Genomic DNA, 16,978 nt, shown 5'->3' with positions numbered 1-16,978 from the left:
GACCCTGTTTACCTGGAGAGAAGACAATGGACAGAGGCGGGGCCTGGGGCCGGTGATCTCAGATGCCCAGGTGGGAGCAGGGGGGCTCTGGGCTGGAGAGGGGGAGCAGGCAGAGCCCACCTGGATGCAGAGAGACTGGGATGTGCTGGGCTGAGGGAGGCCAGGCCTGAGAGTTTCCTGTGCTGTGTTCAACTCTCAATAAATCCTCCTGTTTTATGCTGTCTGAGAGTCACTCCGGTCTAGAGAAAAGGGTTGCATCAACCCCTTTGCGGGTGGAGGCCCGGGGGGTTCAGAGCAAGTGGACTCCCTGAGGGGGCCCACGGCGAGAGACAGGCATGCTAAGGCTCAGAGAGGTGCGGCTCCAGGAGGTAGAGGGGCCTGACCCCGAGAGAGAGTGGACCCGCGAGAAGGGTTGTCTCACTGAAAGGGGCACCCCCCACGGACCGCACGGGGCCAAGAGTGGGCACGATCTGTGAGTCCGTGACACACACTCAGGGATCCAATTGCAGAACATGCTCCTTGCCATCCTGGCCCCATTTTTTATTCAAAAACTTGTTGCTGTTTAAGAAGATTTAGGGGAGGCAGGAGGAGAGAAGAACAGACATGACCCACCCTGAGTCTTTAACCTCAGACCCCTGCTGTAGATTCTCTGGCCTGGATTCTCCAGGGGAATAAAACATGGGAGCCAGAAGTCACCAGGCCAGAAGTGTGTCCAGTGGAAGGAGCGGCCCAGGCAATGTTCAGGGTAGCATTACTGACATCATTTAGTCAGTAAAATAGCTTCCGCTGTCCCAGCCACACATTTCGTGGCTGGGACGATAACGTCTCATATTCTGTTCTAGCATCCCAAAGCCATGCTTTTGTGAGAAACGTGTTTAATCTTCAGCGATAGCCAACAATCTGGGATTTGTATAGGTCTGTACAATAAGAGTCCAGTTCATTAGCAGTGTAGTTAGCTGTCAGATCTGAGAGGCAAGGTTTGTATCTGCTTAACAGTGCTGACAAATGCTAAATGGATGGGTCCCAGGTCTACATGCATAAGAGCATTCACAGTAAGAACAAGAGACTAAGACTGGCAGGCTAGTCAACATACCAGTTCCCTCCACGTGACTTGCATCAACTGGCTTTACTGGCTCAATCAAACCCAATGCTCTGAGAAATCTTATTAGAGCAACAGAAGCCATCACAGCCATGGGAGAAGGGAATGGAGCAAGACAGATTCAGATTTTCAGATCACAGCATTGGGAGGTTTTTTATTATTTGTTTGGGGTGGGGTTTTTTTGGGGCGGGGGGGATGAATCATCACTTGATTTGTAAACTAATGAAAATGGTTTGGAATAGAACAGTTTGAAAAGTGACCTGGAGCTTCATATTTACACAGTCACTTTCCCTCTGGCCCTGCTTCTCCAAAATCAGACCCTCGCCCCAGTGAAGTCAACGTGGCCGTGTGGGCAAAGGGCACGCTCATGTACTTGAGCACAGGATCCACACAGCACTTTAAAGCACAACATTACTCGCAAGTTTCACGTGAAGCTTTAAACAAAGCGACACCAGGCTTAAATTCACAATGTATTTAATGCCAGTTACATTGCTTTACATGAAAAGTTACAATGGTCTCTATTTTTGTTTTTTCACCATATGATGCTTTATATGTAACAATGCCACAAGTTCTTAGAATTTACCTGCATAAACTCTGGGGAGACCTTGCAAACTGCCTGAACTGTACAAGTCAGAAATGTTATGGTTCATACATTGAAATAAGTGTACGCAAGTTTTTCTTTTTCCATTTACAACACTATTGAGCACACTCCAGACAGCCAATCGCTTCACACGAGTTGCATACATGAGATTCTAGACACAAACACCCCCAGCACCCCCCCCGCCCCCCCCCGAAAGATACCTTTTGAGGACACTCCACTAGCCCCAGCAAACTACCTCCTTTGGCAACTGTATGGGAAACAAGGAATTTGTGCTGGTATTTTTTTTTATATCCACTAAAGACGGTTTTTAACATTGCTCTACCACCACCCCTCCAGCCAGGTACCCAATACACTCAACCATAAACCAGCTATGGGATCGGGAATCAACTACTCATCCCTGCTAAGCAGAACAGTAGGAGCCCAAAGTAACCTGTCCTGCCCAGCCTTCCGAGCAGAGGGAGGATTAGGAACGGGATTGTTCTGAAACAGTGCGACAGAAATAATGCTGTTAGAAGCAGAGAATGACAAACTGAGCGTATAGAAGGATGGTCCCTCTTGACTGAGAGCTCTGTCGAATGCAATTCTCTGCTTGAGATTTCAGTGCGACACACAAGAAAGCTCCATGCGTAACTGCAGCACAGACTCCAGAGCATCTAGATTTCTCTGTGGTATTTCCTCCCTCCACTCTGGGGATTACTTCAAAACCAAACCCAACACTGCAGGTCTAAAGGAAGAGGACTGTCTGTTCCCCTCTCCTTTTCAAAGCAAAGCTTGTCTTACCCTGAGTTCGAATGTTCCTTTTACCAGTTGCCTCAGCAAGGGGGGCTCTCTGATGTAGGGCGCACACGCCTAGGCTGATCACGCACCTGACAAACAGGAAAGCTTGCTCCTCTCCAGTGTGTGGTATTGGGGCGGGCAGAGGGGATTACGGTCAGGATAGTTACCAGGACCACTGCACAACCTAGCCTGTACCGCTCCTTCCCGGCCATCCCTGCACACACCATCACTTTCCACCTTTCTTCTGCACAAGTCACTTTCCACGTTTTCCTCCTCATTAGGTGGACACTTACACAACTTAAGCAGAGACAAATTTACTCCCCTTTCAGGGATGGTTTCCTTGTTTCCCTCCATTTACAGATTTTTCTCCAGGAGGAAAATGTTTTGTGGGTGGTTTGGACATTGAGCTAGGGGACTGGGGAACGGTTATCCCAAAGCACAGATCGCAAATGAGAAACTAAGCCACAGAAGTAACTTGCGGCCATATTCCCCCTCCCAGTCTCTGACTTAAGACATGCATTACTTTCCTCTGGTCCTTTCTCCATCATAATTGCCCCAAGGGGTGGAACAGGCACCCGTTACAGACCATGTTTCACTACAAGTGATGCCTTTAATTCAGACATGCTTGCCTGACTTAATGATCTGACAGGTTAACAATTCCTTAGTGCTTTAGTGAGGCGACGGATCAGGATGTCAAACATGGAACAAGCAGCAAGAGAGGAATCAGACCACCATTGCAGACCATGTTTACAGTGCCTTGGAATTTTGTGGAGAGAACCAGAGTAAAGCAGATCTGTGCTGAAATGGTTTTTTGGAGGAGCGGGGGAAGGGGGCGGTGGGACTATTCAGGTCCCATTTTTGGCTTCAAGAGCTCCAATGCCGTCAGCTTTGCTACGGAACACCATGTTGAGAAGCACTCCTAGTACCCAGAAACCAACATCCATGCGTTAGCTGTAAATGGCACACTTGGTCAAGGCTGTAGTGAAATGGAATCAGAGTTCATAGCAATTCTCTTTGCCAGACTTGCTACCTGAAATTTGCCCTTTCTAAAGGGGTCGCTGCTGCTCTAGAGAAGCAGCTGTCTCCCACACCTTCCCTCCCACCTCCCCCCCACTCCCCCAACCTGGGCAGGCTGGTTTCGCAAGAAGGTATCTGCTTACACACTATGTACAACAGGACAAGGTCTATATACACAATAGCCAAGAGAAGAGACAGAACTTACATCCAAACATTTTACAAAAGGAGGCGAGGGGCCAGATGCACAGCAGGTGAGCATTGGCACATGTACAAAGTAGACAGGAACTGGCTGCTGCAAGCATAACAGCTTCTCTTTAAATTAAAAGCAAGACACCCACACACACATACACACACACACAAGTGCTTAGCATCACACCTCACTGCATTATTCCAACAAACTGGCAGGATCTCTCTCTTCCTGAAACTTAAAAATGGGCTTCTGGCTCTGACCTAATTGAAGTTTAAAAAAAAAAAAAAAGAAACACTTCGCCCTTGTCTAAAATACCTTGCACACAGACTTACAAACACATGATGTTTCTTCCGTCCCATGTGGAAGACAGGCAACAATCTTAAAGAACCTTTGTCTCTGAAAACAGATCCACAATAGTCTTTCTTTCTAAATCCATCTCAACGGCTTTTGTCCTCATAAAGACACTGCAGCAATCAGTCTGCAATAATTGGCACAGCATAAAGCTCTAAATAAATACTCCTGGGTCTTTAAAAAAAAGCCATTGTTTCCCCATTAAACTAAAAGTCTTAGACCAGCTTTGAATGTGTAATATCAATAATTCTTTTTAAAAAAATAATCATCTCTTTGGATTGTGCAGTAATCTTTCCTTTAGAAGAGGCAGCTGCTGTTAAAATCTTTTAAAAAAAATTCTCAGCTCCATTATTTTAGCCAGATACTAAGTGTGCTGAAAATTAAACTCTTAGGTGAACATCCATGTCAAATATTAGTCATGGTTTTAAACGGAAGAGAAAACTGTGTGTCTGAGGAAAATAAGCAGTTCTCCTTTTTTCTACTTGGAATATTAGTCCCAAGCAAACACAATACTCATTCTACATGCGAGAGGCTTCTTCCCAGCTCTAACTTTTGTCCTCTCCCACCAGTAAAATTTGATCAAGTCTGGCTAACTCTGGCTTCCGAAGAAGTGTGTCAAATCAGAGAATGATGAAGAACCCAGAGCAGCATTCCAAACCCCTCCTCACAAACAAATCCACTCATCTCTCACAGAGGTTACAAAGCAGCAGTTGGGATGCCCTTGGCCTAGTCTTCCTTATCATGGTCCATATCACACAAGTTCTACCCAATATATAAAATTAGATACTTTAGTTTTTCCCTCTTGCACCTGTTCCCCTTTATGAAGAATGAATTCTTAACCCTTTGATAGTTGCATCACCCTCCCAGCCCCACCCCAAATACTGTCCAATATGGTTCGCAATCATGTATTTAAGAAGAATCTTGAAAGTCCATCCTCCAAACCCACTGGCACTCCCCTTCCCCTCTTCTGGTTGATGGCGAGAGGGTCCATGCACGCCAAGTTTGTGTTTTTCTCCTGGCACTTTGTACCGGGGTATCCTGGTGTGCAAGTACGGGGTTTACCGTATCCTGGTGAAGAGATTCAGAACAGACACAGACTCCTGAAAAAAAATGAAGAGAAAACTTTTGAACCCAAGATCCCCACTCTAAATATTCACTGAGAAAATGAGTTGAGCACAGACAGCTCCACCACACTGTCTCAGCCCTATCCCACACACATTCATTTCTGCCATGAAGCCAGGGCTCGAAGCTAACCATGCCTATGGAAATGGTCTGGGGCTTGCGTAACATTAAAGGGCAAAGCTTCATAAGCATCCCCGAGTTTGATGTTGGTCAGAGATCAACCTTCCTGTGCCCATGCATGTATACGGGGTCCATGGGGACTGTGAGCATGGCAGAAGATGGTATGGGCTAGTTTTGCAGTATAAGTTTCTGTGAAACAGGGACTGCTGCGTATGTCCTACAGTAGAGCCACCACAAACCAGATGAAGAGACTGCCAATCAATCCATTAACTGCTGGTCTGTCTCTCCGTGGTCCCTCCGCATGATATCTTGGTTCCTGGCCACCTCTGCTGTCTCTCCACATCTGCTCAAGATGCCTTGAGACTACTTTTCAAAAAGAGCCCCGCAGAAACTTTTTGCTGACCCCTACTGAGAAGTCAACTCTAGAATGGTGACAGTTCTCAGGGACTTAAGGGAGTTTGATCCTGTCTCCTAAAGCCATTGTGCCAGAACTGAAGAGTATGTATACAAATGACACTGCAACAGTGTATTAAAATGCTAGGAAGGAACAGGCAAAGGTGGACACCCTACATCACTGCTACTTAAAATGAGTGGTGTGGTGTGGCATGGCACCAGCATAACTACCAATGGTTCCATCTTAAGAATGCGACACCCAGCCTTAAATGGAGACCGATGGCCTTTAGTTGTACTAGTTACTTTACTTATTCTGTGCACAGAGAAGGCCTCATAAATCACTACTTTCAAGTGAGGATCACAAACCCCGTAGCCTTTGATCAAGACTCAATCCCCCCCCAGCTGCTAAGAGAGAAGTATTGGGGGTATGATCACTGTACACACAGGTAAGTGGAGGAATCCAAAAGCAGCGAAGTGACTGTCCAAGGTCACACAGCAAGTGACTAGAGCTGGATAGAAGATCCACGGCCTCCCTCCTAGAGGCCTCTCCCGCACTGGGCAGCGCCTGCCGCACAAAGAGGAACTAACGAGCGAGTTTACCTTGGTTGAGCGGGTTTTGCTGAAGACATTCCAGAACCGCAGGGTTTCATCTCCTGCTCCTGTGACTATGGCCTCCCCATCAGGAGACATTGCCTGAGGCAAGAGAGGAAACAAAAGCACAAACAGGCTTCAAAATACATGTCCCAATGTTGCTAACCGGTAGTTTAAAATGGAGGCCTCCCCCGAGCAGAATACAAATGTTCAGCTCCCTTCACCTGCTCGCTAATGGAGGTAAACCAGGCCTAGCTGCCTTTGCTTCCCCCCTGCCTTGTCACCACTGCCACAGGTAAGATGCAGCATTTTGGAAACAAGGCTTAGTTTATGCTGCTACAGATACATACGGGTCCTTCCCATTATCTCTGGAATCGCACCTCTCTTTATACAGCCAGAAGTAAGCTGTTAAGATGCCAACATCACCCTACACATGGTTAACAAATGAACTAGCCACAGTGTCTAGAACAGTATGAGACAGGCTCAGCTGATCCCATTCTGTGCTGAAGCTTCCCCACCAGATAAGAGACGCAGCGATCAAGAGATGGAACTGGATTAAAACAGGACTGGATGTTTTAATGCACAATCATGAAGAGGGAAAACAGCAGGTGGAATAAGGGGGAGGATTAAAAACTTTCTAACTCTGAAGAAACTTTCGGCTTGTACAAATTTCCCTTGAGCTCGGTTTGCTGTACCAGGTAGCTGTGCTCCTCAGAAGTGAGAGGAGTTGGAGTTTGACAACCTGGGGCTTGTCCAAAGGTTAATTTGTGTCACTTTTTGTCAAGTGCTGCAGAAGAATCCTCACGCCAGTGTCAGCAAGCAGGGACAGACAGATCCCAGTGCTCCTGTTGAGTGTAGTGACGCTTAGTCTTGTTTAAAGCAACAGAGGGTCCTGTGGCACCTTTAAGACTAACAGAAGTATTGGGAGTATAAGCTTATGCTTGCATCTGAAGAAGTGAGGTTCTTACCCACGAAAGCTTATGCTCCCAATACTTCTGTTAGTCTTAAAGGTGCCACAGGACCCTCTGTTGCTTTTTACAGATTCAGACTAACACGGCTACCCCTCTGATACTTAGTCTTGTTTGTTTCACTGACCAAACCCTGGGTAGCTAGGAACCAGGGGATCCCGGTACTAGCCAGTGTGGGTTCTGTCTCCGTGCACAGAACCAGAAGCAATAGGAGATCACTAAGCAAAGGGCATGGGTTATACTAAGCAGGGGTCGGCAACCTTTCAGAAGTGGTGTGCCGAGTCTTCATTTATTCACTCTGATTTAAGGTTTCGCGTGACAGTCAGACATTTTAACGTTTTTAGAAGATCTCTTTCTATAAGTCTAGAATATAGAACTAAACTATTGTATGTAAAGTAAATAAGGTTTTAAAAATGTTTAAGAAACTTCATTTAAAATTAAATTAAAATGCCAAGCCCCCTGGACCGGTGGCCAGGACCCGGGCAGTGCGAGTGCCACTGAAAATCAGCTCGCGTGCCGCCTTTGGCACGCGTGCCATAGGTTGCCTACCCCTGGGTTATAGCTTACCAGGTATAAGACTCTGTACGAATGCCCTGTTAGTTTTGCTACTTGGGTTAATGAGGGATATTTCCAGACGAGAATCTGGTTCTGCGAGTATCCATGGGTACTCACCTGTAGGGGGAAGACACAAGAATTACAACAGAGAGTCAGTGCTGACAGTTCCTGATCCATGAAAGCTCAGCAGAGGACTCCAACCCCCTGGTTCAACTTACTAGTTCATTGGCATGTTTGGACCAAGCCAGATTGCACACTTGTGACCCAGTATCAATGCACTGCAAGGGCTGCCCAGTTAGAGTGTTCCAGAACCGAATGCAGCGGTCAGCTGTCCCACCACCCGAGGCCAACAGACCATGCTGGTGTGGAGACCACGCAATAGCTTTCACTGCTGCTAGGTGCTCTGTATATTGCTGGACAGGACTCAAGCTGGAGTGATTCCACACAAGGAGCTGGTGGAGAGAAGAAACAAGACTAATTAACACAACTCCAACCTCTGCTCCCCAAACCAAGGAGACAGCACCAGCTAAAGCCCAGCCTGGTGAAGCTTGCCCTGCACGGCTCAGCCAATGCACCTCCATCTTGGCGATTCCTGTACTGGGGCCTCTCCCTCAGGGACAGCCAAACCTGCTCAACTCAAGGGTCCTTTTGCAATTTGGGCTAGAGTAAGATCTACAAACTTGTGTCACTTGGGCTATGTGCAGTGCTTGAACTCTGGTCTCTTGACATGAAAGACTTTGTGAATAATCCAGCCATAATCAAAAACTTTGGAAATCTGTTCCTCCCCACCCCCCGTGAATGAGAGTAGAAGTTGCAAGAGCTTGGGACACTATCTTTCATCACACCAATGTCTGGGGAGTTAATTGTGCAGGAATCTATCCCAAGGTGCTTTCAGAATTGTTCTTGGTACCATATGTAACCATTCTTTGTTCTCTGGTAAATAGCAAACCTGAGCTGTGCCTGTTAAAACAAAACAAACGCGCAGAAGGGTATTTCAGTGTCAGCTAAGTTATTTAAAACTGTGAAAATTTCCTTCACTGCACACTGCCTAACTTCATGTTTAAGTGGAGACCGTTTAAACCAGCTTCACTGAAATCTAAACATCTTTCAGGCCAAACATACAGGTGTAGATACCCAAGCACATTAGGAACACCAAAGCATAGTTAAGCTGCCCTATTAATTTTTACCTAAGACGGACACTAGAAAGTTGTAGGATAGTTTAGTTTAGCCACATTTGGGGAGGGGGTGGGGGGGAAAAAGAATGGTCTGTCAATCGCCTCGTTAGTAACAAAAAGGCATCTTCAGAAAGGCTGGAATTAAAAGTTGACATATCTTTGAAAGAAGGCAGCTTTTATGATTGGGAGTGCAGGTTCAGAGACAAGGCCAAGGCCCACACCCACAGTAATAAGTACTATACCTTGTTATCATTGCCACCCGACGCTAGGAGTTGGTGGTCTGTGGACCACTTCAGCCCACACACCTCCTGCCTGTGGCCCTGAAGCCGTCGCTCAGACTGTAGTGGGGGGGTCCGGATGTCTCTCTGAAGGATCATTCTGTCCCGACTGCCGGAAGAAAGCTGGTCTGCATTCCATGCCAAAGCACCTGTAATGCAGGCAAAGGAACAGAGTGAGAATTCCAGGCAGCTGTCAGTGCAGGATTCCTGGGGGGTAAGTATCAAGCCACTATAACCAGAGGAGGACTAAACAAATCTCGTCTTGAGCAACTTTGTTGGAAGATCAAAAAGCTTTTTACATACACAAACCCTATGGGAGTTCATATTACACCCACTTTACAGCTGGGTAAACTGAGACACAAGTGGTGTAACAACTTGCGTGAGGTCATCAGAACTCATGAGGTGTCCCAACCCCTGACACGGTCACCAATTCACACTGCCTACTTGTAAAAGCTAGTCCCTGAAAAGCAGGATGAACTGGAATCCTCAAGCAGCCAGCCTGGAGGGTTGAATGTCATTGGTTTCAACAAGGTGCATTAACAGGACACACCTAGGATGCCTCATCACACAACACCCTCCACAACTGTATGCGGCGATGACTCATAGTATCACCACTCCCAAGAGCAGGCCAGTGCAATTTTAAAGGACTCTTTAAAAAAAGCTATTTCATAGAAGGCTTGGGGAAGGAGTGGTGTGTGGGGGTGGAGTGACCATTCCCACACTCCCTTTTGGATCATAAACGATAGCAACACTGCACTATTAACAGGGCCTTAAGGGATCCCTCGTCTACGTTAGCAAATGGTAAACTTCAGCCCTCTTGCTTCCTGTTCTTCCTTACCCACTCTGGCTGTGTGACCCTCAAGCATGGATAATTTCTTCCCTGCAGCTGCGTCCCAGATCTGTACAAAGCCCTTGTGAGTGCCAACTGCTACCAGGTTCCCCTAAATACACAAAAAGAAAACTTGCAATCAATAAAGTCAGTAAGTAAACGTACAAAGAGATCCAAGAGCCGCACAACAGATTCCGAGGGCTTGTCTTCACTACAGGGGTAAGTTGACCTAAGTAACGCTACTCCAGCTACGTGAATAATGTAGCTGGAGTCGATGTACCTTAGGTCGACTTACCCTAGTGTCTTCACTGCGCTGTGTCGACAGGAGACGCTCTCCGGTTGACTTCCCTTACTCCCGGGATCGACTGGAGAGCGCTCTGCTGTCGATTTAGCAGGTCTTCGCTAGACCCTCTAAATCAATCCCCGCTGCATCAATTGGAGCAGTGTCAAACTCCCCATAGTGAAGACCAGCCCTCAGTCCCAAAAAGGCAAAGGGAGGGGGAGGAGTATCATCTCTGGAGACTACACATCTTGTAAGATCTGTCCTGCTCAAAGGAACTCCATCGGTTAATCAGCAATGAGTTGAATGAAGATGCAATTTCTGCAACCCACAACTATTAAAAGAAGATCTACCGTAGAAATGAAAACTGAAAAGTATCAATAGATACTTTTAAAGATAGATAATATTGGCACTTCTTTATAGAGCACCTTTTTCCCTAGGCCCTCTAAGATTTTTATAATCATTACCTAATTACATCTTTTTTACACACCCCCAGACCCCAAGATGTTTTAACAGATAGGGTAAACTGAGGCACATGCATTAAGTGACTTGCCCAACATCATACAGTGAGCTATTGGCAGAGTCGGAAACAGAACCCAGGAGGCAGTTTTGACTCCTTGTTTTCCACTCTAAACTCCATATGAGTGCTTGCTAAAGGGACAGCGAATACCTGTCCACTAGCTATTGGTTTAAACAGGATGGGGGATGTTGCTGAATTCCTTTGCAATGGGATACATCACTTTGGCCTCGACCAACCAGCCAGGCAGGATTTCATGGCACTACACAGAACATCAAACAGAGCACCTGGGGGTTCTGCCTCACAAAAGGCTTTTTTAGCAGGATGCTGGGCTCTTTTACCCCAAGCCTTCCCTGGAACGAGGAAGACAAAACTGGCAGGATAGGAATACGGAGAGGAATTAGAGCAAAGACACTAAGCACATGAGTTCATGCAGAGCATCTCTCCAGAACAAGCAGTAGCCCGTAACCTCGTTCTAAGAGCACTGCCAGGGAGCTGCACTGCAGCAGTGGCACAGGGTGTTCAAGAGCACGGCTCGCTCACAGACAGATATATTTGTGGTCAACGTCGGAGGCAGTTCTACACTCACAGACCAGTCCACGTCCATCCCCGCTATCCTGCTATGTAGGCAAGGTGCTTTTTTGGAGGGGGTGGAGGGTCTGGAGGAACACACCTCAAGTGCATATATCTTAGGCTTTAACAAAAACGTAGAGAGAAATGCTCTTCGGTATCTCGACTGAGGTCACGTGTTGCTCACTGAACTCAATCTAAGTGGTTCTCACTCCAGCGTGAGACGTGTATTCCTACCAGCTAAGGAGTGCCTCTAGTGACATACGGAGGATCAGATGTTCTGAAATGTTGAGTTCTTACAAATGCAACTGAAGTTAACAGGAGCTTTGGGTGTTCAGCATTTCTGTGTGGTAGTATTATACTGACCCGTTCTGACCAGCCCACTGATGTCACAGAATCGCCTTCCACAGACAGATCACACAACCGGGTCACCTTGAAAAGTAGGAAATAAGATGGAAATTAGGACTAAAGAGGCAAACTAGGAGATTAGTTGCCTAGCAGATTAGGTATTTGGAACTAAGAGCACTAGTACATTGCACCGCACAGATGGTACATTCCAGGGTACTGGAAAGAGTACTGCAGCAGAATATGAAACACAAAGGCTGATCCAACTGACTCGCAGTCCATTTTACTTTCTCCCATAGCAGCAAAGAAAGGGCCAGGCCTTACCTGGCTAGTACAAGCACTCCATAGGTAAACACAGGTACCGAGGCCAACACTGAGAACATTGAGAGAAGACCAGTCCACTAGGTTCAGGTAGAAGTCATCCTGCAGCTCTGGAGCATCCAGCACTTTGAAAGGAATCTTGGAGATTTTTCTTGTTGGTTTTCGAGGTGATCTTAGCAATTTCTGACTGTTCACACAAAGAGAGACGCGATTGTTTTATGAGGCTTTGAAGGTACAAAGATTTAGAGAAATTCCTACTGTTTTGATCACTGCATTTCTACAGAACTGTAGAGATTGAAAGAGATAGCACTGTTCCCTCAGTGCTGCCACCCTCCTGAGGTGAGCAGCTAGAGGGAAGTAATGGGCACAAAATGAAAAAGAGGACAGCTGCCCATAGCAAAGCTACCCTGTGAACTGAGCCAGTGAGGGTTAAGCAATCAGCAGGCTAAGTGACCCAAAATCAATCCTTAATACTACATTAGAGGAGTACTGAAATGGTAAACAGGGCTATTTCTTGTAGATCATTATCAAAGCCATGTTAAGTAGACTTAGGCTTTGTCTACACTAGCACCTTTGTCCATCAGGAGTGTGGAAATAGCCTTAATTTTTTTAAATGTAAACCTATATTGTCAGAGAATTAGAAGTAGATACTAACTGTATTTGTCTGTGTTTATCTATATCTGTTAACTTTATCAATGTGATCTAATTAGCTTGTAGATAATAAACTTCTGTTCTGGTTGTTACTATATTCTATTGATTCAGAGATCAAAAAGGAATGTTAACATTTAGAGGAAAATTGCGGTGTACTAATATCATTACTACAAACTTCAAAGAGAAAGGTAGACAGACTGTCTATGAACTGCTTGAATGGTTAATTACCTTATGCTAATGAATGCAGCTAGTTACTAGTGTGTGACTAAGGAATAGAGATTTACTTCAAAGCAACAATAGGTATTGCGTATCCTTCATCCAAGAATGCCTGCTGTGATGTTTGCTGTCAAGATGCTAGAAAACTATAAAAACTCTAGGGCCTGAAACTTTTTCATCTCAGATCTGCTCAAACTTCGGGGACGTTCAAGTCACAAGACTGAGGTCTCCAGGTGTGCCCTGGACTATCCTTACAAATTCTCATGGAAGAATTTGAACAAATTCTACACATGGACTAAACTATTGAACTGATTCTAAAAGGACTTTTACAAATGAGCAGCTCGCCATCTCTGCTATGAAACTGACCCGAGAACTTTATTCATATCTTACTCTGGGGGAATCCTGCGCTACTCCGCATGTGCATAATTCATGACATTTCTAATTGTTTTAGCAGAAAAAAGCTTCTGCTGAAATGTTGCTGCAGTCCCACCTGTTTCCCACCAGAGGGCACTGTGGCAATAGACCAAAACAGCAGCTCCTGGCTAGCTAGGGAAGAGAAAGAGCCTGCCTTCTTCACAGTGACTGTCAGGTCAGGTCAGGAGACAGGGACTATGGGGAGACAGACAGCATGGGTGCTGGGGGTGGTCTGACAGGGGCTCATAAGGGTTAGTGGGTGACAGACTGGGGCAGGGGCTGAATGGGAGTGGAGGCACAGGGCCACTGGGGAGGGAGGTGCAGTGGGATGGGGGGAGGTGGTGTCTGAGTGGGGGTGGAGGGACACGTGGACAGGAGGTGCAGGAACACACGGGGCAGATGTGCCTGACTGAATAGGAGAGGCTAGGAGTCAGCCAGGGTCTACATGGGGGAAGCTCCTTAACAATCCCTCCTTGCCTCCCCCCCCCCCCCAAAAAAAAAAAAACCCTGTTCCATACTTTTCCCACCCATACCCCAACAACCCTCCAAGTTCACACCCAGGCTCCTTCCCAGCAATTTACTGCCTCTCTCTTAGCTACTCCGTTATCCCTAACTCCCCTAAGCCTTTGCACTGCTTCTGAGGGGTGCGGGAAATACAGTTCTGTATTGTAGTTTAAATGAATTACTACTCAGAGTTCTGTATTAATATGCCTAGTAAGGAATCTATTTTTCAAAAAACATTTCCTGACTCTCTTTTGTTGTCTGTATTGTTAAACACATACTTGCTGACAGGTATTTTGAAATAAATGACCAAAAATAACTGAAACTGGTGTGATTATATTGTGTTATTTTGACAAATAAAATATGCAGAATTTTAAAATACTGTGCACATAATTTTTAATTTGGGGGAGAATTCCCCCAGGAGTAATATCATTATACGTACAGATCTTTTAACCATAGCAACTCTGTCTTTTTTTTTTTATAAAACTTTAATTAATTAATAAGAATTGGCTATAAGAATGTATTTGGGTAAGATCTGAAGTATTAACTAACCTGGTGGGTAATGTGTCTGGTCTCTTGGGATTGGTAGAACTTTATATATAGTGAATAAGATTTTAAGTAATCCTCACTATATTAGATTTGGCTGTCCACGTGGGAGCCCAGAGCTGGATTGCTTAAGGGGAACTGTGTTTCAGCTTCTGGGTAACCAGTGTGGTATTACAGAAGCTATTTTGTTACTGGCTTGGAGAATCTAATTATAAGAATAAACCATCAGTTTTGGGGATCGTCTGCCCCATCCTTTGCAGTTTGCCCTGACTGAGGCGATCTCCGTGTGGCCCCTCCAGTGACCATAGCCACATGCCCAAAAAGGGGAGGCCACTTAATAACACTCCTGATATTAACAACTTCTGGTTAATAGCAACATTTTGCTGGGAACCAATCCTGTCTCATTAGACTACAATGTTAATGGGATTCAGATACTAACAGGCATGCTGCTTTTTGACAGCCTTTTGACATGCTTTTCCGGCTGCAGCCTGCCAATCTGCCTGCTGTTTGGGAGGAGGATGCCGGGCTTTTCATGGGAGCAGGAGCGTGGGGGTCCAAGGGGCTGCACGGTACCACTGTGCTCTCCAGGCTGTGCCCTGCCCTGGTACCAGAGGCCCAGGCTTGGCACGTCCCAGTGCTTCCTTCCCTGACTAGCCCTGCAAACCTGCCTTCGGGGATGTGGCAGGGAAGAGAGCACTGGGACATGCCGAGCACCAGCCACAGGCAGGTTTAGAGAGCTGCAGCATGGGAATGCATATCCCAGTGCTGGCTAGAGCCTCCCAAACCTCCCCCCCAATTCCCTGCCACAGCCTCCCCTCCCAGCACTGCCTTCCCTGGCATTGCCTTTCGCTTACCAGCAGCCTCTGGATAATAACAGCAGTTGCTGGGAACTGAGAGATTGCTAACAAGTGGAATCTACTATATTTCTAGGGCTGTTTGCACAGAGACAAGATCCTTGCTCCTTAGGTGTCTGAGTACTCCTGCTGCCCACTTCCCCTCCTGAAATCCCATAGCTGTACAGCAGGGGTCAGCCACCTTTCAGAAGTGCTGGGCCAAGTCTTCATTTAGTCACTCTGATTTAAGGTTTCGCGTGCCAGTCATACATTTTAACATTTTTAGAAGGTTTCTTTCTCTAAGTCTATAATATATAACTAAACTATTGTTGTATGTAAAAGTAAATAAGGTTTTTAAAATGTTTAAGAAGTTTCATTTAAAATTAAATTAAAATGTAGAGCCTCCCCAGATCGATGGCCAGGACCCAGACAGTGTGAGTGCCACTGAAAATCAGCTCGCATGCCGCCTTCGGCACGCATGCCATAGGTTGCCTACCCCTGCTGTACAGCAACCAATTATAACATTAGTCAGAGAGCTCCTTAAGAACCCCAGCCCCCATTTTTCCCCACCCACAGGTAGCCAGCATTACCTTTTGTTGCTGACAGGTGACAGGGAATATGGGGAGACCTCATTGCCATCATCTGGACTGGAGCGTTTGGTGCTGAGCGAGTACTGCACAAAGAAGAAAGCATTGGATACAAAAACCCCACACAGTACAGGTCCTGACGTGCCAGAGTTTTACAAGATCACCTACAATGTAATTAATTAACATACATTACCTAGGCAGAGGTCCCTCCAAAACCCTGCATTGTGGTGGCCCCACTGTGTTTTACTTTACAGTTCCTTCCCTTAAAGATTCCTTTAAATCTTGCTCTACAGCAATACTGAGCAACTAATTTCTGTTGAATCTCAAAACCTCTCCTTCATTTAGGGAACACATCAAGATCATGTGTTAACTTGCCCACATCCTTTCCAAAACAGTCTTTCAAACCCTCGGTCATAATTCAGGAAAGAAGGATTTCTGCAGCAAGCAGCAGTTTCTCATGCTGTCTGTGGACAGTGTCCACTGGATTTTGTTACTAATACAACCCACACTAGTCATTCCATACTATTGATGACTCATTTTAAACCTTGGCTAGACTTCTTAATATAGCTATTACACTATGCACCTGCTAGCATATTTGAGGAGTGTCCAACTCCTCTCGCATGAGCAATGCGGACCGATGCATTGCTAGCCAAACTTACCGTGAAGAGGCTCTTCTTCTCTGGCGTGGATGGCTGCAGTCTCCTGTCCTCGGTCTGCGGGTCCTGCACTTTCTCAATCCCTGCTCCCAGCAGTTCGTTCTTTAGCAAGGCTGAGTAAGCAAGGCCATCTGTACGAACATACAAACGAGCTCTTGAGCAGAGTCTCCTACGCTAGTGGTTCTCAACCGGGGTACGCAGTGGTCTTGCAGGGGGGTACGTCAACTCATCTGAATGGGCTGTGAAGACCAAGTTATATTCCCTGTGATGATGCCTCCAGGTCAGGGCTGTGGCCCAATAGCTAGGGCAGCAAGCGAGATGCTTGCACTGCTGTTGCCCATGCTATGACTTCGGTGTCAAATCAAAAGCTAGACACAAAGGAACAAGTGGGACAAAACACATCTACCTTTGCCATTGTCTGAGGTAGCATCCTTTGCTTTTCTGTTTTGACTTGGTGACTTTTCGTTTTCCTAGA

General features: G+C 46.2%; 1 protein-coding gene across 2 annotated transcripts in view; it reads right to left on the bottom strand.

Moving 5' to 3' along the window:
- Positions 1–1,556: 1,556 nt before the first annotated feature.
- Positions 1,557–16,978, bottom strand: part of FZR1 (fizzy and cell division cycle 20 related 1) — a 34,419-nt gene continuing 18,997 nt past the window's right edge. For both annotated transcript variants that reach the window (XM_034755305.1, XM_034755306.1), the window contains exons 4-14: positions 16,910–16,973; positions 16,507–16,634; positions 15,851–15,933; positions 12,103–12,286; positions 11,800–11,865; positions 10,076–10,178; positions 9,202–9,386; positions 8,003–8,236; positions 7,797–7,901; positions 6,271–6,363; positions 1,557–5,135 (exon numbers count right to left, since the gene is read on the bottom strand). In XM_034755305.1, coding sequence (XP_034611196.1) covers positions 5,094–5,135; positions 6,271–6,363; positions 7,797–7,901; positions 8,003–8,236; positions 9,202–9,386; positions 10,076–10,178; positions 11,800–11,865; positions 12,103–12,286; positions 15,851–15,933; positions 16,507–16,634; positions 16,910–16,973 — 1,287 coding nt within the window. In that variant the 3' untranslated portion in view covers positions 1,557–5,093. The remainder of the gene's footprint in view (positions 5,136–6,270; positions 6,364–7,796; positions 7,902–8,002; positions 8,237–9,201; positions 9,387–10,075; positions 10,179–11,799; positions 11,866–12,102; positions 12,287–15,850; positions 15,934–16,506; positions 16,635–16,909; positions 16,974–16,978) is intronic.

The sequence above is a fragment of the Trachemys scripta genome, chromosome 22 (genome assembly GCF_013100865.1).
Source record: "Trachemys scripta elegans isolate TJP31775 chromosome 22, CAS_Tse_1.0, whole genome shotgun sequence".
Lineage (NCBI taxonomy): Eukaryota > Metazoa > Chordata > Testudines > Emydidae > Trachemys > Trachemys scripta.
This window is presented reverse-complemented; position numbering and strand designations above follow the sequence as displayed.